This window comes from Panthera leo, chromosome A3 (genome assembly GCF_018350215.1).
Source record: "Panthera leo isolate Ple1 chromosome A3, P.leo_Ple1_pat1.1, whole genome shotgun sequence".
Classification (NCBI taxonomy): domain Eukaryota; kingdom Metazoa; phylum Chordata; class Mammalia; order Carnivora; family Felidae; genus Panthera; species Panthera leo.
Window position 1 is genome coordinate 36,279,570 of NC_056681.1, and position 23,723 is coordinate 36,303,292.

Below are 23,723 nucleotides of genomic sequence, written 5' to 3' on the forward strand. Positions count from 1 at the left end.
TGCAGGGGAAGGTGACGGGATGGGGGTGGGGGGCAGCAGGCAGGCCACAGTTCCAGGTTCTTATTGGTTTCAGAGCCCTTACTCTCCATGTTAATTTTCCTGACTTGGGCATATCACAGGTTAATACCAGACCCATGCATAATGATACATAATTTAAGACTTGTAAAAGCTGCCTAGGACTTGAAAGAAACACTCTCTAAGCCAGGAAGGTTGTGCCTGGCATGCAAGAGCAAGTAATACAGGTAGAATTTATATCAAAAGCAAGGGAACCGCGCCCTTTTGACACGATCTCAAAGGGTACCGTGCAGGTGTGCCGGCCCCTCTGCTGCCAGACAGCAGTCACCAGGGCCCCACAAGCGTCACCCCCACTTGCCCTTCTGCTTAACAGCCATCGGAAGGCACTTGTTCACAAAGGGAAATTCGTTATTTTTAATAGTCCCAGAAATATCTCATGTATTTGAAGTGATGCAACAAGATTGCCCTAATGATTTCTAACCTTTGTTTTTAAGACTTCTGGGGCCAGAACCCTACAGAACTGCCTTGGGGCACCCTTGTACCTCCAATAACCAAGCTGTCTTTTGGCATTGTTGGAGACTGACATAGCCCGGGCCGGGATGTTTAGCTGCTTGTGGGGTGGAAAAAAAAAATGTCAAGAAAAATAATTGTTGTTTTTGCAAACTATCTATTTAAAAACAGAACCTCAGGAAGCAGATTTCTGTTCCAATGCTAGGATGAATCAGAGCTCACAAAGTATAAATACACATTAGCAGGAGGAGGCTTCCCATAACCCAGTGCTTGTGTGTCTTCCCAGACCAGGAACCTCTGAACTCCCGCTTCTCATTCCCAGTAGAGGCAAGAAAGAGCCGCAGCGGAAATGACAGAACATTGCCCAGCCCAAGATGCAAGCTTCTGTAGGTCTGTGGGACCTTTTTATTCTTTAAAGGCAACTGCTTTTTAGCCTCACACTCACTCACTTTTGGATAGACAGGTGTACACTGTTTAGAAAGGTGGGAAACCTATGCTCTGGTTTCCTTGGCTCTTTGGTACATAAGAAATATTACCAAATAACTTCGCTTTGACTCACTGACCCGTCAGATCAGCCAATAAATATGACCACAACTTGCTCAAGGGGCAGTATAATTATTTTACTTAAAAATGATGTCAGGTGGCAATTTAGCAACAAACTGGCTTCCAGGGTACTTAATTCAGTTTAACAAGGAGGAAAAAACATTGTAATTAACGAAGAGCTTATACTTTAGTACTTTAGTAGAGTTGTTCTTAAATTTTACTATACATATGCCAGAGAAGAAGGGGAGGAGGGGAGAGCTTGTTGAAAATACAGATTCCCTGACCCCACTGATGACTCTTGCACTGGGCCTGGGAGTCTGCATTGAGAAACCTGCTTGTAAGTTATGCTTCTGATTGTCGCCCAGTCTCACCGGACTTTTAGTCAATTAAGATATACCCACCCACCCCCTTTTCTATTCTGGTTTTACACTGTATAAGTCTAGAATGACAGCACAACCAGCTTCAAGATAATTCCTTCTAGAGTTTCATGGTATGGTCTAATGCTAGAGTCTGAGTCAAGTTTCCAGACTAAAAATTCTTTGCCTTCCAGGGTTTGCTTAAAGAAGGTCCAGAACATTCATGGGGAATAGGAAAGGTATGGATTCCCTTCTTTTCCACCCTGTCCCCAAGATAACCAGGGCTCCCTTGCCTGATTACTTTTACCTGGAGAAAGGGGGAAATTGCCCTTTACGATTAAGGTCCTGGCTTTGAGCCATGCCCAGAGGAGCCTGATCTCTGCAGTCTTACTAGTGAGAAGACTTCTTAAATGTGAATCTCAAGATCACTTCCCTTCTGGTATAAAGAATGGCAGAGGCTCATTAAACTTTTTTTCTTTCTTGGCACAAAAGTATTTGGCAACTACCCAAGGAATTCTGGGGTCCTGAAAACTCCAAGTTCACAAACCATCAGAGCAAGGTATTGCTTCAGGATGGTGTTTGAATTCAGCACTGCTAAAGCACACTGTGTCCTGCCTCATTGGGTCTGTTCCAGAGCCCTTCTCCCTCCCTCTTACCCCACCTTGCAGAAACCAGCCGTCCACCGGCAGAGATCATGGACAGAAAGTATTGCTGCACCAGGGCAGGGAGATGTCATGGGAATCCAGCCTCGCCGGTGTCCGGGTCTTTCCAGCTATCTTCCCAGCCAGCCAAAACGCACTGTTCTGGACTCTGACTCCTCATTGCTCACGCAAAGGAAGCCAGGGATATTTTTAAAGCCCGTCGCCCCTTCTTAAACAAGATGCCCATCAGAGAACATAGTTCTTAGCCTGGTAGAAGAAAACTGTTTCCCAAGAATGAAAGAATAACACCACTCTGAAAACCAGAGGTGGGCAGATGTCATGAATGGTGTGGCGCTGGGGGACAGTTCCAAGGAGGGGAAGCTTTGGAAGCTTCTGGGGAAGCTCGCTAATAAGCAGCAGGGAACTCCTGGCAACTCCACACAGCTACTGAAAGCCATCCACATGCCCTTCACCATGGTTCATCCCTGGCTGCAGAGGTACCAGAGACCAAGCTTCCCCAACCCCACCTGTGATGTAGGGGCAGGGCCATTTTGGCACCAGCAGCCACAGTGAGAACCACAGTTCTCCCATGTCCTTAACGGTGGTGATGGCTGGCCTTTGGGAGCTCACGAAGGCCAGATATCGGGCACCCTGACGCTGCATGGCAAGGCCACCCAAACACTGCCTGCCTGAGAAAGAGGTGATGAGTAGATGGCTCTAACCCCAGAAGCTTGTAACTATCACCTCTCATGCAGCTAGGAAACCACCCTGGAGGCATGAGCTTGCACAGAAGCCACCAGGGTGTGGTCTTGAATGACGACGGCAGGACGTTAATATTAATCCAAGTAGCGGGGGGGGGGGGGTACTCGAAAGCACTGAATCTCCCTCTTCCTCCCCTAAAACTAATTCCAAGCTTTTTAAAAACGCTTTTAGTGTGGTGGGCCTTTCCCATGAGTGCTCACAAACAATTCACCTTCACACTACAGGCCATTAATCCAGTGGTGTTTATTCAAGCAGTATTCACACTTGCTGTTGAATAACAAGGGAATCAAGGCCCCCTCGAGATGGGGCTCTCACAGCCCTGGCTTCTTTGGCTGAATTCTGTGGCTGACAAGGCTTTAGGTTTTTCCTCCACATCCCCATCAAGCACAGCCTATTGATCACACCCCACTTACCAGAACAGATTTGGTGGGGTGGTGAAGGCACGAGGCAGAGCCCAAGCACCACTCCATCAGCTCAGAAGAGGCCACACTGTTCCAGGTTTCATACAAAAAATTTAATAAATATTACTTTTCAAAATTTATTGCCAGGAACAACACATCAAAGATGCATTTTTATGTTCATAACACTAATAGGACAATACAAAGTATCTTCACGGTCTCAGTGGTGAACCAATGAAATTCCTCTGTTTTATAAGCCTTTTGGGTCTTCAACTTTGTAAATAGCATTTGATTTCCTCACTTAAGGCAGGCAGTGTACTCTATGGCAAATCTAAACAGTGATCTTACTGGACATTTTAAGGTTCAAGTATTCAACTAGCTTATTGGAATACTCCCTAAATGCAGTAGATAACAAAAAAAAAAAAAAAAAATCTACAAGTGGTTCAGTATTAAAAGAATGGTGAAAAGAAATCAGAATTTACAAAATAAGACTGGTGTACTTCCACCTTCACACAATTGATATTTTTAATGATATTCAACCACTCATATTTTGGCTACGTTAAGTCGGAGCTCAGCTTGTTCCCTTAAACTGCTGTGTAGCCCATCACCTGCCTGTCTCTTTTCAAGTCTAAAGCAGAAAAAAAAAAAAAAAGGAACCTGTTCTAGACTAATTTTCAAACTGCCTCAGTCAGTCCTTAAAACGTGTTTTAAAGTGATGCTATAGAAGGTGTTTTAAAACATCTGACGTCGTACAAAAAAAGAAAAAAAAAAAAATCCGCCAGTATTCCAGGCACCGAAGGCCATCCTATTGTCTTTTAACTATTTTCAAACACCTTAATTTTGGCTTATAGGCAACACGTAATAAGAAAATAAGTTCAAAAAAATAAAGCCATACGCTTACAATGCTATCAAAAACCTTCAATTCTAAACACATACATATAAATAAAAAGGAATGATGTTTTAAGGCTCTTGATTATTAAGTTAATAAATCAAATATACACAGTGATTAATAAAAAAGAATTATTTACATAACTATACAAAATTCTACTTTTGACACATTTTTCCTCTTTAAATTCTTCATTTTACCAGCAACTGCTGACATCAAAGTCCCCCCTCCCCCAACAACAACAAAATACAATAAAAAAAATAAATAATAAACTCATTTGTGATAGTTGCTGTGGTTCTGAGCTGCAAAGGCACTTTCAAATACAGAACTACTTGTACGTCATCATAAAACCAATATACAAAAACAACTCAAGAGTCAATAAATATAAATAAAAACTACGATCCTAAGACTGCATCACCATCGGGACATCTGGCAGAGGTGGAAGCTCAGCCCAGGGGCTGGGCCTTCTCCTGGGAACCTGGTCCGAGAGGGGGCAGCTGCGGGGCCCGTGCACCAGGGCACTCGGGGCTTGTGTTTGCATAGCCGTGAGACGCAGCATGGGGTTCCCCAGCCAACCACAGCAACTACCATTGCCAGTGTAAGCCAGCTTGTCAGAACTTAAATTAACACAGGATTCTAAGTCAACGACAGCCTCAGACTGGAATAGGACACGACCGTTTAAGAACTACAAGCCCCCAGCGCCCTCAGACTCTACCTAGCAGCCACGGTGCCCACCGTCTGCTATACGATGTACTCCATCCGGTTTAAGCTCTGGGCACTTTCCAGGTCCCTGTTGTCCTGTTTGTTTGTCCAGTTTGGGTGTTTGGCCGGCGTGCCATTGGGGGGCTTCTCTTCTCTGTCTACCAGCGTGTATGCCGGCTGTTTGGCAAACCGGGCTTTCTGCTGGTGCTTGTCCATGTCGTCCTCCTCTACCTCCGAGTTGTGGGTCCTTATTTTCGACATTTTGGAGTTTTTGTTCTCGTAATCCTTGATGGGGACCGTGTTGGCCCCGTGCTTCTCGATGGGGTTTTTGATTTGGTTCAGCTGCTCCCGCACGTTGTTGGTGGTGTTGTCCTCAGAGGCCGCACGAGCGTGGCTGCTGGGCTTCCGCCGCTTCCGCACACACCAGTAGAAGGCTGTCACCAGGCAACAGATCCAGGCCACAGTTAAGACAGAGCTCAGCAGAGGAACCAGGAAATCTGTAAGGCAGGCACAAAACCAATGAACTCTCAAAAAAGAAAAAAAAGAAAGCTACCGCACGAACAAAAGACTACTGACAGTGGTTCCCCTGTCCTCAGTCCCTACGAGGGGTGCTATGGGGACAAGCCCCTTTTCACAATTACATATTGTCACTTCACAGCTTGATAAGCAAGTACAGGATCCGGGCCCTTGGAGACCCTGACACATTTGTCCCCAGAGACCAGGCACAGCAGCAACTCCTAGAGGCTCCTGACTCCGTGTGGAGAGAGCAGCATCTGGTTCAGTCGAGGGAAGACTGGCTCCTCAGGCAGCTGGTTACAGGGTCCGATTTTCAGGGTCCGTCCCTCTGCCATGGGACAACAGTTACCCCCCAACAAAGGGCAGGTGTTCTTCCCTCTCCTGCTGCCTTTGCACGTGGCATTGTGACCTGCTTGGGCCACTGCAGCATTACTGGATGTGATGGGAGCAGAGCTCACATGTCCCAGATGCTCATGCACCCCGTTTCTCACCTAGCTACCACAGCTATGGCCAAAAGGGGGGCCTGGATGTCCTGCAGGGCCAACGAGCTGCCTATCAAACCAGTGTTCACGGGACTTAGGCTGGGCCATCCTACGCCACTAGAATGCCACAGCAGGGTTTGTGTGGCCAGGAGTTTGAGGTGCCTCAGTGCACTCTGCCTTAGAAACAACATGTTCTACAGAGGTCCCCCCTTTGAGAGCACAGCTTGATGGCAGGGAAAGAAGTCCAGTACTTGGTCATGGCAGCTGGCCTCAGTTTTTTCACCGGTTAAATGGCAGCCGGGGGGGGGGCTCCTCGAGACAGGGAACCATCAACTAACACCCCACCTGCTGCTTTTGTTGGATGGTGAGATGAGATCAGTTTGCTCGTCCTCAAAGGGACCGTTCCCACCTACCTGTTCTGTTCTTCACAGGCCGCCTCTGCACTCGCACTTCCGCAACCGCAGCAATAAGCGAGCTATTCCCATCACGTTTGCTAACGAGATCTATGATTTTGTCAGTGATTTCCTTGATAGGGTTTCCATCATCCCGTATGTCTTCAGCAGACTGGAGAAAAAGGAGAACTGTCAGATGGAGGGTCAGGGCCGCACTCCACAGTACGCTTTATTCAAAGTTACTTAAACATGTGAGTCCAGCTTTGCTGTGTTCAGATACTGGCTAACTTAAGTTTGTTAACTACCTTGCAGTCACATAATTAAGTCTGACTGAGTCTTATACTTACAATGGCCACATGTATTTCATTGTTCGCAGAAGGGGAAGGCTCACAAGCTATGTAGATTGAGTATTCGGCGGAAACATTCTTTAAAATATTCAAATTCCTCAGTTCACTGCAAATATGCTCCGTGGTAAGGCCCTAGAATCACATTTTAAAAGGACACATGTAAGATACTGGAAGAAAAAGAAAAGGCTGTTTCTTTGGAAGTTAGGAATTTAAGCTAAGGAGAACAAGGTCCTAGCTGGTGACACTCTGCCTTGGAAGCAGCAGACACACCCTTCCATTCTAAAATAAAAAAGTAGTGGTTCCGTACCGGCGACATCATCTCTTTGTTGAAGGTGAATGTGATGTTTGCACAGTTATCCTGGTAGTAGGGGTCAGAAGTGCACTTGGTCTTCACGGGCTGGAGACTGGAAGACCGACACTCACCCACACCCGTGCAGGGGCGGACAAAACACTGGTCATCCAGGATAGGGATGCAGCTTTGCCCACTGGGGCACTCACTGTGCCCTTTGTGGAGCAAGCAAGGTCGAGGGCCACACCAGACCTGGAGGGGTGGGGAGGGAGAGAGAGAGAAAGAGAGAGAGAGGGAGCAGGCGGCTCAGGACAAACACCCAATGGCAACTCCAGGATACAGGTGATCTGTGGCATCCCCCACACTGTACCTTCGAGCAGGCGATCCTTCCATTCAGGCACTGGCATGTATTGCAGTCATCGTCCCACTTGGCCCCGTCTGGGATCACACTCCCCATGGTGATACAAGGTCTCCCTGAAACTGAAATGCAGGAATGCAGGAGTCCAAGGGGTTTCCTTTTCTATAGACTGTTCTCTCCACTCTTCACTCCCTCCCTGTTAGGGAAGGAATTACACCTGTGCCCTCTGCCATGGGACAACAGTTACCCTCCAACAAAGGGCATGTGTTCTTCCCTCTCCTGCTGCCTTTGCACGTGGCATTGTGACCTGCTTGGGCCACTGCAGCATTACTGGATGCGATGGGAGCTGAGTCTCTCATGGTTGAGCTTGGATTCTTTCAGGCCTGCCATTTGCCAGATATGGCTGCTGGTCCAAGGAGGGTGAGGAAACACAGAATAGACCTGAACCCACCCTGCAACACATTATCACCCTGCCTGCCCTGCATGCCCACGATCAATACAAACAAATGCCTGCTCTAAGCCACACATTGGGGGATGGTCTGTCACACAACATAACTGCGTAATTGCCCAGGAGTTGACTAAAAACGGCTACCCTGTTTGTAGGGGACCCCTTAAGTTTCCCCTTCCCTGAGGCCCCCTCTGCATATCCCCCCTCTGTGTTCTCTTCCTGAGCACAGTGCCCGCTCATCCCATAAGACGCAGCCAGCTGCAGCCTGACCCACATACCTTCCTGGCACTTGGCACCACTGTGCCCTGGAGGACAGACACACTGGTAGCCATTGATCTCATCCACACAGGTTGCCCCAAAGGCACAGGGTGAGGACTGGCATTCGTTGATGTCTAGGAGAAACACAGTTCAAGTTTAGGCTCCAATGGGAAGCAATAATGGTTTTCTAAGTTTTTACTGACCTAACATACAGATAGAAAAGCATATAAACTCAAGTATAAGCTTGATGAATTATCATGTAACCAGCACCCAAATAAACTGATCATCAGTACCCCAAAAAACTCCACCAGTCACTGCCCCACAAAGATCACCATTAGCCTGACTTAGCTGAAAATCTTTTCAGATCAGTTTTTTGTTTTTTTTTTTTTTCCTTAAGGTTTATTGTTGTGGGTTTTTGTTTTTTTGTTTTGTTTTTTGTTTTTTTTTTTTTTAGAGAAACAGAGCACGAGTGCAGGAGAGGCAGAGAAAGAGGGAGGCACAGAATCTGAAGCAGGCTCCGGGCTCTGAGCTGTCAGCACAGACCCTGACACAAGGCTCAAACGTACAGGCTGCGAGATCATGACCTGAGCCGAAGTCGGATGCTTAACCGACTGAGCCACCCAGGTGCCCCAGGAGGCCACAATTTTTAGTTCTTTTTTATCAGATAGTAAAAGAGCAAGGGCTGGCAAAGTTCTTGAAAAGGGTCAAATATTTTAAGCTTTGCAGGCCATGTGAGTTCTGTCTTGACTACTCAACTCTGTTGTAGCATGAAAGCAGCTTGAGACAGTATATAAATAGGTGAGTGTGGCTGTGTGCCAGTAAAACTTTATTTACAAAAACAAGCAGTGGGCCCAGACCATAGTTTGCCAGCACAACTTAGAAACGTGCAGTAGACCAAATGTACCCTTATTTAGTGAAGACCAGTCAGTCCCAGACTTGGTGATCTCCAGCACTAGTGAAATTTCAAATAATTTGGGTATGAAAACAAACAAAAAAAAAAAATCATCACTTTTTTTGGGGGGGGAGGGAGGAAAAAAAGGCTTATAAAAAAGTAGGAAAAGGCTCAAAATAAAGCAACATCAAAAGCACCCTGCCTGACAAACTTCATTGCCCATCTCCCATTTTAATCATGTCACCAAGGCATGACCTTTAGAAACCACAACTCTCATCCCTTCTACTGCCCTTAGCTCCGTCCTCTGTGGGTAATGTCCACTGGCTCATAATTTTAGGGTAGTCCTGGGAAAAAGCACCTTCTTCCTTTAAGGCCTCAGAATAGATTAATGGTCAGATTCTGTGGCTTGTACCGCCTCCCCTAGAAGGGGGTTGTGCCACCCGGGGAAGGACCAGCAGATACCTGCAAATTTCCAGCCAGATCTTAATCCCAGCTGAAGGTGGGAGGCCACTTGCCTATCAGGGCTACTTAAAGGGAGCAGTGACCTTAATTGTTTTCAAGACTGAAAGTACAGGCCAAGGGCTGGTGTTGGGGGAAAGAAAGCCACTAGGGAAACCAACTAGGGCTGCTCCTTACTTATTCTGCAGTCAGGTCCAGCAAAGCCTGGGGCACACTCACACCGGTACCAGTTGTCTCCATCTACGCACGTGCCACTGTTGTAACTGAGAAGGAAAGCAAAGGCCACTCAGTAACCAGCCTACCGATCCAAGACTCCACCAGTTAACCTCAGGTAGCTGTGCCAATTACATTCAGTGGCTCCCACCCTTGGCCGCCCTCACCACTACTTGGGGAACTTTAAAAATACTGATGCTGGGGTCCCACCCCCAGAGAGTCTAATTTCAGTCTCCCTTGCAGTCCAGGCATTGAGACTTATAAAAACTGCTCAGGTGATTCTCATGCACAGCCAAGGTTGAGAATCACTGCTCCAAAAGAAGGCACAATCTGGCTAATTAAAGTGTGGTCCAGACCAGCAGGATGAGCAGCACCTGGGAGCTTGTTCGACAGGCAGGGTCTGCGGCCCCACCCCAGACCTCCTGTATCAGTACCTGCATTTTAGACAAGATCCCTAGGTGATGCCCATGCACACTACAGCTAACAAGCGCTGGCTTAAAAGGTGGCCATGCTTACCAGGGGTGAGGACTGCAGTCATTGGTATCTGCAAAGTAAAAAAGACAACTTAATAGTAAGGCCTTCACCAGGCAAAGCAGTTTTAAGCTTAAGGAGAAACACCACTGATCTCCATAATACCCATATGATAGACCTATAGTTAACACCAACAAAATGCGCTTAAGACCTCTGGCTCAATTGGAACCAGGCCTACAACACACTTTGTTCCATGTGCCGTGGGACACTGCACAGGAAGAGGCCCCGGTCAGGGCGGGAAGGGGGCTGTGAGAATGGAAAGAGACAGGCTGCTGGTCAGACCCACGCTGGGAAGCGAGACACCATCTGTCTCCACTTATCTCAACGGCGACTTTCTCATGCCCAGGTCAGGGCTGCAGCCCATCAAGTGCATTAGAACAGGCCCAGGTGATGCAGAAGCAGACATCAAACAGCTCTGCTTCTGGTTTCCATCTCGAGTCCCCGAGGGTGTCAGGATGTGCTCCTGCAGCCCTCGGAGAGTTCAAGGCGGGTGGGGCAGGGGACACTCACTCTGAGTACAGATGGGCCCCTCCCAGCCTTCTTTGCAGACACACGTGAAGGAGTCGCCGTTGACCACACAGGTGCCCCCGTTATGGCAAGGGTTGGGCAGGCAACTACTGTTTCGGGCTACGAGACAAGAACAGACAGGACCACCCTCCCTGAGGATCCGAAAACAGTCTGGAGAGGCCAGAACCAGACCCGCCAGGGAAAGTCACAAGTGCCCAGATGGCCGTGGCGAACCCCATGTGAGGCAGAAAACTACCTATGTTGCAGGTCGTCCCTTCCCAGCCTCCAGGACACATGCACTTGAAAGCATCCCCTTCGTCATAGCAGGTGCCACCGTTGTTGCACGTGGCCTCATCACACTGGCTGTCACCTGGAGGAGGAGGATCTCAGCTTGAGCCCCTGGCCAGCCCCTCCTCGCAGAAGACGGAGGGTGGGAGGGGTCGCAGAGATGGGGCCCTAGTCAGCTACCACTTACGTGAGTGGCATGTCTTTCCTTTCCACCCGTTTTTACAGTCACAGTAAAAGTCATTGACAAGGTCACGACACGAGCCCCCATTGTGGCAGGGATTCTGGCTGCAGTCGTTAATGTCTAGAATCAAAGAGGAGACACCCAGCTGAAGATGCTTCCAGGACCATGCCCACCCAGCACGTAAGAGCCGCACCCTTGCTATGGTGATGGCTACCTCCACCCAATGCTCTCCACTCCAAGGTCCAAGACCAGCTGAGCCATCCCAGGACGTAAACACCTTCACTGCTTTCTAAGAGTGGGTTATTTCTAACACCACGAGGTGGCAAGACAGGGGCAGGCTTCTGTCACTCCCGTGGAAATTAAAATCAGGACAGGTACAAGTTACAGTCAAAACAAAAGGAAGATTACTTTCTCTGCAAGCAGGGTATTTATCCTAATCACAGCCCGATTCTCTAGCTCCTCAGCTGCTCTTCCTTCCGGTTGGCTGTCTTTGGCATTCAACAGGACACAGGCAGAGCTGTGCCATGACAAGAACTATGGGGGTCTTGTGGTTGGTCAGGCTCCCATTAAAAAGAAAAGCCTCCTGTGAAGACTCCTCTCACCCCAGCATCCCAGAGCTGTCTGGCCCATGAAGACCACAGACTCACTGGTTTCACAGTAGGCCCCCTCCCAGCCGTCACTACAGATGCACTTGTAGGAGTTGACACCATCGATGCAAGTACCGCCATTTTTACAGGGGTTGCTCTCGCAGTCATTAATGTCTGTGAAGGGAAGGCGAAGAAGCTGGTAAATAAAGGCCAACTAGTGCCATAGCTAGGCACTGGTCCAAGGCTGCCCCCTGAGAAAACAAGGTGCCAGGTGGCACCAGAGGATGCCTTGTCTGTTTTATTTAATGCCTCATAAGCTAAGCTACTTGGAGGGAGTAAAGAAGAAACTCAGCGGGACCACCCAAACTAGTCAGATTCCAGAATATTCTAACATAAACGATCTGAAGGGTCAGAGGCGTCAGTGATCTTATAAACACAACTCTGTCTTAGATCCTAGATCTAATAGTAAACTTTCACTGGTCTCAACTGAAACGATTCAATCTCAAATGCTTCCTGAGCTGAGCAGAGAGGCAGGGTGGGGGTACCGTGCACCATTCCCCAAAGAGGGGTCTTACTTTCATGGCAGTACGTTCCAGTGAAGCCTTTGTTACAGTCGCAGGTGAATTTGCCTCCCGACTGACTCTTGCACTTCCCGTGGGGACCACAGACGTTTGAGGAAATATATCGCACCCCCTCAGGCGTGTCATTAGAAGCCATGGCCACAGTGCAGCTGTCAATCACTAGAAGACACACTTGGGATCAGATCACGGCCGCGGACCCATAAGACACGGCATTCCCAAGGCAAGGACCCATGCCAAGCCTGCTTTCCTAGAGACAGGCACCCCTTGGCTAATGAGGGGAATAAGTCAAGAGGCACCTCGAGGGCCAAGACTCTGGCAATGTGCCAGGTCACATTGACAGGCAAAGCGGAGACTCCAGGCAGTCAAGTGTCTTTTGTTTGTTTTTTAAGGCATTTTCTCCGTAGGTGGCTAAGAAGCCTACATGTCGTCTGTGGGCCCCTCTCATCCTACCTTTGACATCTGTTTGACAGAAGCTTACTAAAGGAGAAAGAGCCAGCTTTCCTTCCTATTTAATCACACTAAAGCCAGCAAAGGACAGAGAACCTGAAAACTGCTACCTCCTACAACAGCCACAGGACATTGGCGGCTATTTAAATTTAAATGAATTGAAATTCAGGAAAATAATCAGTTTCTAGGCCTGGGAGTCACACTAAAAGCTACCCTCCCTGACAGTCCACTGCTGCAGAAAGGTCTTCTGGCAGCACTGCTCTGAGGAATGTCTCAGGGTTGCAAATCCGCCCACCCCGGAACAGGACGTGGCTGTCCCACTGGCGGGCCTGAGTGGATTGTTCCCACATGTTCTGGCTTCCCCCAGCCATCAGGTTAGGGGGTTTCAATCTCAGCTACACAGCTTCTGAGACTATCGAGGGGAACTGGCGAAAGAGGACTGAGCCCTGGAGACGAGCCAGGGCCGCAGGTGGGGGAGGTACCTTCACAGGGAGTCGTGCGGCAGTGGTCTTTAAGGTGGGAGCAATTCTTGCCTTCGTAGTCCTCAGGACACTTGCAGAAATAGTCGCTGGCGCGGTTGTAGCACTGGGCACCGTGCTGGCAGGGATTGGGTTCACAATAATCGATGTCCAGCTGCAAGGACCAGGAGCAGAGGAGGGGGAAAGGAAACAAAGGTGTGACTGTAAGTGCTCAGGGGCAGCGGATCCTGGAATCTGACCCCTTTACCTGCTTCCATGAGCAGAACGCTCTACATAATATACAGTTATGTCTTAGAGACTGTCCAGATATGCATGGGAAAAACAGGGCAGAGTGGGAGAGCATGGAGTCGGGGGCACCAAGTCAAATCGACAGGCTGCTGACACTACGAAGGAAACCACTCCTCCGTGTCCTTCCACCTGCATTTGCCTAGCAAAAGTCCCTAGTCCCTGGATGGCAACTACAGACTCAGGAGGGGAACAGGAAAGAAGAGGAAAGGGAAGGGAAAGGACAAACACAAGGAGGGGGAGGGGGTGGAGAGAGGATGGGGGAGGGGAGGAGGAAGAAGTGGGGGACCAAGGGAGGACGAGGGGAGAGGAGGTGGGGAGGGGGAAAGAGGAGGAGGAGGAGAAGGGGGAGGGGAAAGAAGAGGAAGACAGATGGAGGAAGAGGGGAAGGGGGAGTGGAGAGGAGAGGGCAGAGAGAGGAGGCAGAGGGAGTTCTGCTGTAGAAACTTGGCCTGTGGAGGTTCTAGCACAGCTCACCTGACAGAGGTTTCCAGAGAAACCAGTGGGACACAGACACTGGAATCTGTTGATTTCATTCTGACAGTGACCCCCATTCAAACAGGGGTTGCTGGCGCATTCATCGATGTCTCTCTCACAGTGATCGCCTGCATAGCCAGGTGGACAGATACAGCGATAACCATTAACCAAATCCTGGAAGAGGAAGAAGGAGGGGGGAGAAACACATGCTTTTTTCTATGTATTCCACAAGCACGGGGCTTCAGCGGTCTAGCATGACTGCTGCCGTTCCACGGATTCACTGAAATCACCAAATGCCAAGCCTCCCAAAATGCTGAAGGGGAATTTCTACATGCATGCCTTCAAGATGGCTCCCAGGAGGCTGGGGTTAACACAAGCCCAAGCGAAACTTCCAGAGAATCACTTTTCACCTGCATTTTTAAATCCCTGAGGGACAGAGCTCTCCCAGGGTCACATAAATCTCACAGACTTGGGTCAATCATTAAGGTTTTCATTTAAGCAAAGATTTACATACCCGACAGGAGGCGTCATTCTGACACTGGCCAAGGCAGTCATTAATATCTAAAAAATAAACAAGTCCTCATATTAAAGAGGCAATTTACATTGAAACTAGGCTTAATTGAAAAGTGCTCTCCACTCAGGACAGATAAAAGCCTCAAATCAGATTTCCTGTGTGCTTCCCCCTGACAGAAGGTTATTACACTGGGTGGGAACCCTCCCTAATTCCTCCAGAATGAGCGAGTGAAACTTCACATCATTGTTTTAGCCACCTTATCAGAATATGGCTGTTTTACCGGCTAATGAGCCTGATAAAGTGTATGTTTTCATTTCTGCACTGATCACTCCCTCTCCAAAAACATTCCCACTCAGGTTTTCCTTTTATCACTCAAGTCTTAGCACTGGAGCCAACGTACAGGCTGACAAAGCCTTCAATACCCAAGTTTCACAAAAATCAAAATCGAAACAAAAGGTACTCACTTATGTCACAATTCTGACCCGTCCAGCCTGGGAGGCAATCACAGTAGTAGCTGGCAATCAGATTCTTACAGGATTTGGCATTTACACAAGGTTTGGCCTCGCACTCATTTGCATCTGAAAGAAAACGTGGAGGGGTAGTGAGAAATGGAGATTTACCCCCCCCCTTCCCCCACCTCCCCCAAAACACCCTAGCAATAGTTTGCCTCCAATAGGAGACATGCTAATAACCTAAATCCCAGATACTAGGTTCCCTCTATTTTGAGCAGCTGATCCCTCTCCCTAGCCATTATCCAATAAGGTATGCTAATTGATAACTTTCAGGCTGCTGGTTAACAACTGGCCCCCAGCCGGAAGAGCAGAAAGCCACCAGGCATTGCTGTATAACACTCCACGCAGCCTAGTTGCTGGGATTTAAATGTGGCAGCAAGAATGCAGACAGCTCATTCCTCATGAGACCATCCCCGTTTGGAACCCAGCTGAACACTCCTCGGACAGACGATTGACATGGTTCAAGGGATCCCACGACTTTCCCACAGGGCCTAAAAGAGCTAGGCCATCTGCATTCGAGTTCTCTCTCCCAGGACCGCCGGACTCTTGACAATAAATTACTTTTTAGTAGGATGGTGTGCAAACTCACACCACCACAGGCTCATCTTCTATAACAGCTCTGATCATCAAAGCTAACCTCGGTGCAGGAATTTCCTTACCTAACTGGCACGTTTTGCCAGTCCACTGGGGCGGGCACACACACTTGAATCCATTAACCAAGTCCTGGCAGGTGCCCCCATGGGAACAGTTATTTGGAGAACAGTCATCAATGTCTGTTGGACAAAAGGGAAAAAAGAGCTGGCATTTTAATCTCAGTCCGTTTGACAATTAGATAATTTAACGCCAACCCTTACACGAGGGGCCTTCACTTAAGAGCCAGACACCTGCTAGAAGTGACCGCTATGACGATAAGGCCTGATTTTAGCTTTAAATCCTCCAGTGCCCCAGTTCATTTAATCCCCAACCTAAGCAGCAGGGAGAGCCAGCTGGATCCCCAGAGCATCAACCCATGGGTAACATGGCTCATCTAGCTCTGCCTACTCCTTATTTTTAAAGGAAAGTTCCAGCATGGCTCAGGGGTAGCTAAGAAGTAGTAAGGAAAAAGAACTCTTCTTTACTGGTAGAAAACATTCTTACTTGCTCACAGAGTTTTCCCAAAATTCCATACCTGGGGTCTACACCCCACCCCACACCCTCTACACTGGACTATATACAGTGGCCTCTTCATTCACCTACTACCCACTTCTGAAGTACCAGGCTTTCTCTGGGAATTCGGTCATCGGTTCCTCACAACCCTAAGAGATGGGAATTGCTACTGTCTCCTTTAAACAGGGCACCGGCAGGTAAAGACCGGCCCTAGGAGAGGCAGGCAAGCGCCACAGTGCCAGCGCAGGTGATCCGACCACAGAACCCACATTCTCGACTGTGCGTGCTGCACTCAGGGTGCTGAGGACAGTGGTTCTCAGGCCTGGCCACACCTCAGAAACCCAGGTGCTTGTTACAAAATGTGGACTCCCCAATTCCAAAGGGAAACTGTGGGAAGGACCCATCTGCATTGTCCGGCACCCAGGTGGTCCTGACATGCAGCCAGGCCTTGCAGCCACAACAACCCTGTAGCCCAGGTCTCTCTTTGGGGGCCACCTGCACCCATGATGAAATCCAGGAGTGACAGCCTCACCCACGGGCAGCCTCTCCATGGCTGCAGGAACCAGAACCAGAACTTGATTTGGAGGAGGCAGAGCTCCAGGGAGCATATGCAAAGGATGGAGGTCTCCCATGGAGAAGGCTCTTCAGTAGCAGACACACGTGCTAACTTAGCGCAGGAGGATGAGGGTGCAGGGAGGCTTCCAGCGCAAAGGCTGGAAGCCCCAGCCAGACTCCCCACCAGACCGCTGGCAGAATCCACCCCTTCCCACTGAGACCTGACCTTGAACCAAGCCCAGGCGCCTGCCCCCAACCCCGTATCTGATCCTCTGGAAAAGACACAGGCCACAACCCAGACTTACTCGTGGAACACGTGGGGCCCGTCCAGCCCGGGGAACACTCACACTCAAACCCCAGCGAGGTCTCCCGGCAGCTGCCCCTGTTGTGGCAGGGGTCAGACAGGCAGGCGTGCTCCGCTGTGAAAACCAGGAGGGCAGTCAGCAAGGGGCTCCCGCTTGTCGCTACCTACGTCCTCTCCCCGCCGCCAAGTCCCACGCCTGGGCCACCAGCTCAAGCTCGCTTCGAAAAAATGAAAGCAAGCATGTGCTATAAGCCCACTGTGTCTACAGGAGACAGGAAGTCCTCTTTCTAAGTGTCTCCAGTCACATTCCAAGGCATCTGTGAGCTGGGTAGCCGCATGGCCAACACCCCACCCCCCACGCTAGCCAGCATCACCACAAACACTGGCGCTGCTCAAAGGAACTTTCAAAGACCCACAGAACTGCTGAGACAACCAGTCTTCACTTTGGAGGGTATTTTCATCTTTTTACGTGTCCTTAAGCGTGTTGTTATTTTTTTTCTCAAGCTGAGGGTAGGGAGGGGTCTCATCCTGCCTGGGCCACTTACCGATTTCACAGTTGGGCCCTGAATACCCCTCAGGGCAGGAACACTGATACTTGTCAGGACCTGTGTTGCTGCAAGTTCCCCCATTGAGACAGGGCTGGTGAGTCCCACAGTAGTTGAGATCTGCCAGAAAGACCCCAGGATGGGAGCAGCTCAGAGAAGACAATACAGGCTGCTAACCTGCCATGTTTCTAGCTGCACCCCTACCCCCACCCCGTTTCTGTTTCAAAACTAAAACCTGAAGGGGCACCTGGGTGGCTCAGTCAGTTAAGCGTCTGACTTTGGCTCAGGTCGTGATCTCAGTTTGTGGGTTCACGTCAGGCTCTGTGCTGACAGCTCAGAGCCTGTAGCCTGCTTCGGATTCTGTGTCTCCCTTTCTCTCTGCCCCTCCCCCACTCGTGCTTTCTCTCAAAAATAAACATTAAAAAATAAAAATAAAACCAGAAAAAAATACCGCCAACCCCAGCACTAAAAGCAAATTCAAATTCAGAATTAAAAGTCCCTGCCAATAAAAATAAACAAAAGTAAAAAACTCGATTCTGGCTGCCCCACCCCTTAAGTCTTCCTGTGCCCAAGGCCCCCGTCCTGCCCCAAGATCCAGTCCCCAAGGGCCCTACCTTTGTCGCAGAGCTGGCCGCCCCAGTTGGTCTCACAGAGGCACTGCCAGGGCTCGTTACAGGTGCCATGGACGCACCCCGGGTGCGGGATGCACTTGTCACAGTACAGGCCCTGCCAGCCATACTGGCACCTGGAGACAGACAGCACACTCTGCTTTAGTTCTTGAAACATTTGGGGAGCGCAACGTCATTTAAAGGCAAGGCTAAGAAGTCCAGGCCTTTCCTGTCTTGTTTCATTTCGGGGGATAGGACAGTTGACTCTCAAGGTTTACGCGGGGGCTCTGTCTAAATAAACATTTTCAGTAGTTGGGCCAAGGTCCCCTCCCAGGCGACTCCCTACAAAAGCAGGGCTGTCTGGGGAGAGGCCAGCGGGGGCTGCCCTCACAAAGCCACTCTCTTCTCAGGCTCACAAGGCTGTGCAAGGGTGGGGGCATGGAATAAATCAAGACCCCGCTGGCTACGGAGGCGAAGGAAGGACTCTCGGGTGACAATAGCCATGTGAAAGTCTTCCTAAATGCGGCACTGCTGGCAGCTTTTACACAGCGGCCAGGCTCTTTGTCTAAACAGCAAGTCACGACCCCAGCGCGCAAAAATGCAACAAGACACCCCAGTGCGGCAGGAAGCTGCCTCCCGATGAGGCTTTAGGAAATCACACAAGGGGGGGTGGGGAAGGGGGGACCCTCCTCTGGCAAAGAGGCGGCTGAGATCTCGGAACCCACTTTTGCAGGAGGGTGAGGGAGGCAACAGCACTTGGAACCAATCCCATGGATAATTTATGACCCACTACCGGAGCTGCTTAGGCTAATTCATTTTATAGTTATTTCTCACTTTGCAAAAAGAAAAAAAGGTCAACCCAGTTTATCTAGTATTGGGGAACAGAGTCGAGTTTCCTTTATAAGCGCCTCATTAATCAGACTCTTCGGAGGCCAAATGGTGCCTTTGATCCCCAAACAAAAACACAAACATAAACCTTCACCTGGGGTGGATGAGGGGCAGGGTCTCAGCCACCAGCCCCTCAAGTTTCAAGCCCTTGGAAACTTTAACTGCCTTCTCAAAACTCAAGCTGTGACAAACAGGAGGGGCCCCTGGAAAGCCTGGTGAAGGTGGGGTGAACTTGGTACAGGGATGGGCAGAGTATTTCTATAACAGGACCTGGGAAAAGCTGAGGGAAGAACTACCACCACCCTCCCCCACCCCCAACCACTCAGCTGTAACTCTGGAAAACAAGCACCCCCAAGAAGGGAAAGCTTTCCGTTTCCAGAGAGCTGGAGGCAGGCTAGCAAATCCTTGTCATGGGAAAATTATAGGGATCCAGCTAATAGCTAATCACCCACGGCCAAGAGTCAACTTAACCCCTGAGAACACTGACTAACCACTTCCTAACTTCTACAAACAAGCCATCCACACCCCAGTTCAAAGAACCACCAGAATGCGTGGTTTAAAATGAATCAGACAGAGGATTTGGCTTTATGTAAAACAGAACATTAGTCTAAATGACAAGTGACCATTCAGAGGAGTAAAGAAAAAAATCTGGCAGAAATTTCGTTAAGAAAGTGGGACACTCAAGTTCGTGGGAGTTGGGGGGGGGGCGGGGTTCATTCAGTAAAAGATGAATATTCCTAGCTTGAAATATTAAGAGGGAACTGATTTGGAAATAGCAGTATTTCTTACTGTCTTCTTACTCCCTTCCAAATTAAGGATCAGTACACCTCTTCCATTTGCCTAATAAAAGCAAGAAGAGGCAGCTGAGGACCCAACCTCACCTCTTAATTAATGAGCGCTGGATCCCCAAGCATAAAAAAGAAACCACAAGAGGCCACAGATGACTTCAAAAGAAAACAAATAAAAATACTGACCCTAAAGAGGCATCCACAAAGTTATCCCAGTTAAATAATCTATGATTAAGGTTCTCATGAGAATTTGAAGTGACTGTCTTCATATGATGATTCATCATTAAGTTTGATATTATTGGCAGGCTTGCAATAAAGCAAGCATGTGCAACCAGGAGAAGGAATCTCAGTCTACTTGGGAACAACAAAACCAGTAAAGGTTTCTCATGTGGGAATAAAAAAACAAACAAACAAAAAAAAACACCTCTGTAATACATAATCCAAAAGACAACTTACAGGGTAACTCGCCATTCAGCTATTTCTGGAGCAGGACACAACCTGAACCTCCTGGGCTAGAAGGTTCTGTTTTGATTTTCCTTCAAGGTAGGCAGAACAAGATGGGCTGAGGAGACTATGCAAATGACGTGTGGGAAAGTCGCACCTTAAGTAAATAAGGGCACCGGTGCGTGTCTGGGCAGGGAGTGGGAGGGGAGACTTCGAAAGAGAAAGGGCTAAATTCTGGAAACAAAGCCTGTTGTTCTGGCTGGGAGGGCCCTCCCCTGCGCAGCAGCATGCCTATTCTGATGACAGCAGCAGAAATCATGGTCGGACTCCGCTGATATCCATCTGAGCTCTGCACGCGGAGCAGGCCCAGAGTGGCTAATAGCGCTGCTGATCCGACTTTCTCCAGGACACCCTTAATTATGAAGAGCACAGGTAGGTGGATTCCTGCTCAACCTTTGACAGCAATGCTGTTAAATACTACCGTCAGCTGCCACCATGGGGCTTCATATGCGAACCCACCCAGCCTTCCAGAAAATAAACTTTTCTCTCAAGTGTCAGAAGAGACAATTTCAGGTCAGCCTGGTTTTACTGGACTTCCAGCTGCCTTGGTTCTCATTTCAGTGTCAAGCCTCAGAGCTCAGTGTCCCCCCTGCATGGGAGGGGAACAGATGCCGTGGTGGAGCCATGAAGGTAAAGACCACAGAGAATTCTCTGTAGAGCGGCAGTCCTTAAAATACACTCACTTGGTAGGCTCTTCAAAATGCAGATTCTTGGGCCAACCCCTGGACTGGGGTTCAGTGGGTGGGGGGCAGTACCCAGGAATCTGAATTTTGACGGTTTCCGGTCACTTCAAGGGAATTCTGACTTGAGTACTGAGGTTGGGGGCAGTGATTCCCAAAGTCTGGTCCCACCAGCAACAGCAGCAGCACTGGAGCTTGTTAGAAATGCAGAGACTTGGGCCCACCCAGACCTATGGAATCAGTCTCTGCATTAGAACGAGAGCCCCAGGTAACATCTGTTTGAGATGCACTGGTTTAGATTGTTTTATATGCTTCCCTTGGCTCAAACCAGGGTGGTGTCTGGGGCAAAAATGAGAGGCCCCAGGGATCCTTTTGGTGTCACCCTCAATCTGCTAATCCTGAAGATTTGGGACGAAGGAGAGTAAAGTGGGAGATTGTGTCAAAATGCCACAGACACCAACACTATTTCCTGAAGCAAGCCTTTCCTAAATGGGCATAATGTACATTTCAAGAAGGCTCCAAAAACTGTAATCGTGAACCAGTTGGGGTGGGTCTCTGGCTTCTGCATTGTCCGGGACCATAAAAGAACAGACTTCAAAGGCCAGCAGCAAAAGTCTACATTCATCAGGCTCAACTGACAAGATTCCAGCGCAGCCATTAACCTCTCAGCACCGGCCGGCTCCCGCCTGCAAAGGGGCCAGGAGATTGTACTAATCCCATTCTAAAGAATGCTCCGCTGTCCCCTATTGATGGGAAAAGTGGGGGAGGGCTAGGAGATGGCAAACAAGGTTGGGGGAGGAGACAGACTCAAAGAAACCCACATCCCTCCATCTCATCCATTAGCACTTTAAGGGGAAGATTATAAAAACGTGTTATCAATTTACAGAACAGTTAATACATGAAGTCACTGACTATGCCCATAAGAGTTTTTTTTTTTCCAAGAGAGAAGTGTGCACATTCCACCAGACAGCTGGCATAATTTAATAAGCTTCGGATGTGCCTATTTGAATTTTTTTTTTTAAAGCTTTCTTGCCCTCCAAAGGAAAAGAGGCATATTCACAATAAATTCAGTCCCTCACTTGCATTAAAGAATTAAAAGATAATAAGTCTAGTCATTTACCTGCAGTCACCTGGGAGTTTGCAAGACCCATGCTTGGGGCTACAACCCTGTCGGCAAATAGCTGTAAAAAAACACAACACAGAAGGATGTGTCAAGCACATGGTTTCGTGCACCACCACCATCATGAGAATGGCCTAGTGCATTAAGCCTACAAAATCCACGATTTTAAGAGATCTCATGTCAAGTCCATTGTAAGGAGAGGAAGATGGGAGGTGCACAAATAGCAAATCCAGCTTTAAACTTCAAGGCCGTGCTAGCAGATCTTCAAAACATGATCCTACTCAGAAACAAAATGCAGGCAAGTTGATGGGGGAGGGGGATCTTCATCCAGTCTGTCTAAACAATAGCTACCCTGCTCCCTGTCAGTTCCCACCCTCTCCAAGAGAACAGGAGCTGTGATCCTTCCTCATCTCAACCACTCAGTCCCATCCCAGCACATTCAGATGAGCTCCAGCCTTCTTAACCCCTACATCACCATCCCCTAGAATGCCTGATGTCTCAAAAATCCCAGGGGACTAACAAAGCCAAGCAGGCTGGCTTCATTTGGCAGGCTAATCTGGGGGCCAGCTCTGGTGGCACTTCTGTGAAGTAGCCTCACAAAGCAATTCTGCTTCCTTGATTAAAAGAAAAAAATTTGAACAGATGGTAAGAAATACTACACATGGTTTTTAAGTAATTGTTACTGATTTTTAAAACACCAACTACTATATGTTTATCAATTCATTGATCTCGATCCCAGAAATGCCATCCTTTAAAAATTCTAGTTATTTAAGAAAAGTCCAGGAGACCTGAAGATTCCTCTTCGTCCCACTCCTTAGTCACAATTCAAAAACTCCCTTTTTGGGTTTATCTTGAAAGAATTTACCAAATTATGTGAAATTAGCAGAGGACATTGAAGTTTGTGAGGGCCTAGTCTGGTCAGACTTACCCATCTGCAGTGAATTAGAAGCTTTGTAAAGGTAAAGACCACAGATAATTCTGTGAACATCTGCGTCTGTGTACTAACTCACTGAATCTGGGCAGAAGGGCTGGGACAGCAGACAGCACATCTAAAAGCCTGCACTACTGTGGATGGGCCCAACTCTACACAAGTAGGAAAGCTCAGGTTCACCACTCACCCCCACCCCTCAATGCCACGGCCCCCACAGATGCACAGTGAAAGCTTGCTGTAAGGCCACCCTGAGCTCAGGGGCTGTCATTTCCTACAGGATCATAGGTTCAGGCACTGAGCTAGCCCTGTCCCATGTAGCATCTGTTTTAGGTCAGGTTCCCTTAGAAGCAGAGCCTGAGAAAGGGATTTGGGTATAGGAGAAGGGAACTGAAGGCAGCAGATGGAGGCAAGGGAAGGAGCTGAGCAGGGGTCTCAGCTGGAGTCTGGCTTCAACCTGATCCCAGGGGAAGCTCTGGAGTGTGAACGGAAGCACACAGTGCCAGCAGGGCTGGCCTTTGTACCCCCAATCCAGTCATTCACAGACTGTGAGCAGTAGGGAAGGGGCAGGGAGTGGCTGTTTGGCCAAGGACAATGCTCCAGAGAAGAAACAGCTGTGAGCTGTTAGCAGCCAACATTCAGCAGTGGGGGGCGGGGATGAGGGCACCAACAGCATTCTGTGCTCAGCATCTTTATGCCTCAGGCCTAGAAAACAGACCAAATATCCCCCCTACCCCACACTACCTGAGACAGCCACTTGACCCAGCGTGGAGAGAACTGGACACCAACAGCGACAGCCAC

The 23,723-nt window shown here is 48.8% G+C and overlaps 1 protein-coding gene across 1 annotated transcript in view; it reads right to left on the bottom strand.

Annotated features, from left to right (window-relative positions):
• Nucleotides 1-3,050: 3,050 nt before the first annotated feature.
• JAG1 (jagged canonical Notch ligand 1) overlaps nucleotides 3,051-23,723 on the bottom strand; it is a 36,367-nt gene continuing 15,694 nt past the window's right edge. The window contains exons 5-26 of the mRNA XM_042931618.1: nucleotides 21,995-22,055; nucleotides 18,021-18,151; nucleotides 17,407-17,526; nucleotides 16,863-16,976; nucleotides 15,516-15,629; nucleotides 14,809-14,922; nucleotides 14,345-14,391; nucleotides 13,831-14,004; nucleotides 13,072-13,222; nucleotides 12,137-12,301; nucleotides 11,622-11,735; nucleotides 10,981-11,094; nucleotides 10,762-10,875; nucleotides 10,509-10,625; nucleotides 9,984-10,011; nucleotides 9,432-9,517; nucleotides 7,924-8,037; nucleotides 7,210-7,319; nucleotides 6,858-7,091; nucleotides 6,551-6,682; nucleotides 6,225-6,375; nucleotides 3,051-5,310 (exon numbers count right to left, since the gene is read on the bottom strand). Coding sequence (XP_042787552.1) covers nucleotides 4,853-5,310; nucleotides 6,225-6,375; nucleotides 6,551-6,682; nucleotides 6,858-7,091; nucleotides 7,210-7,319; nucleotides 7,924-8,037; nucleotides 9,432-9,517; nucleotides 9,984-10,011; nucleotides 10,509-10,625; nucleotides 10,762-10,875; nucleotides 10,981-11,094; nucleotides 11,622-11,735; nucleotides 12,137-12,301; nucleotides 13,072-13,222; nucleotides 13,831-14,004; nucleotides 14,345-14,391; nucleotides 14,809-14,922; nucleotides 15,516-15,629; nucleotides 16,863-16,976; nucleotides 17,407-17,526; nucleotides 18,021-18,151; nucleotides 21,995-22,055 — 2,963 coding nt within the window. The 3' untranslated portion in view covers nucleotides 3,051-4,852. The remainder of the gene's footprint in view (nucleotides 5,311-6,224; nucleotides 6,376-6,550; nucleotides 6,683-6,857; nucleotides 7,092-7,209; nucleotides 7,320-7,923; nucleotides 8,038-9,431; nucleotides 9,518-9,983; nucleotides 10,012-10,508; nucleotides 10,626-10,761; nucleotides 10,876-10,980; nucleotides 11,095-11,621; nucleotides 11,736-12,136; nucleotides 12,302-13,071; nucleotides 13,223-13,830; nucleotides 14,005-14,344; nucleotides 14,392-14,808; nucleotides 14,923-15,515; nucleotides 15,630-16,862; nucleotides 16,977-17,406; nucleotides 17,527-18,020; nucleotides 18,152-21,994; nucleotides 22,056-23,723) is intronic.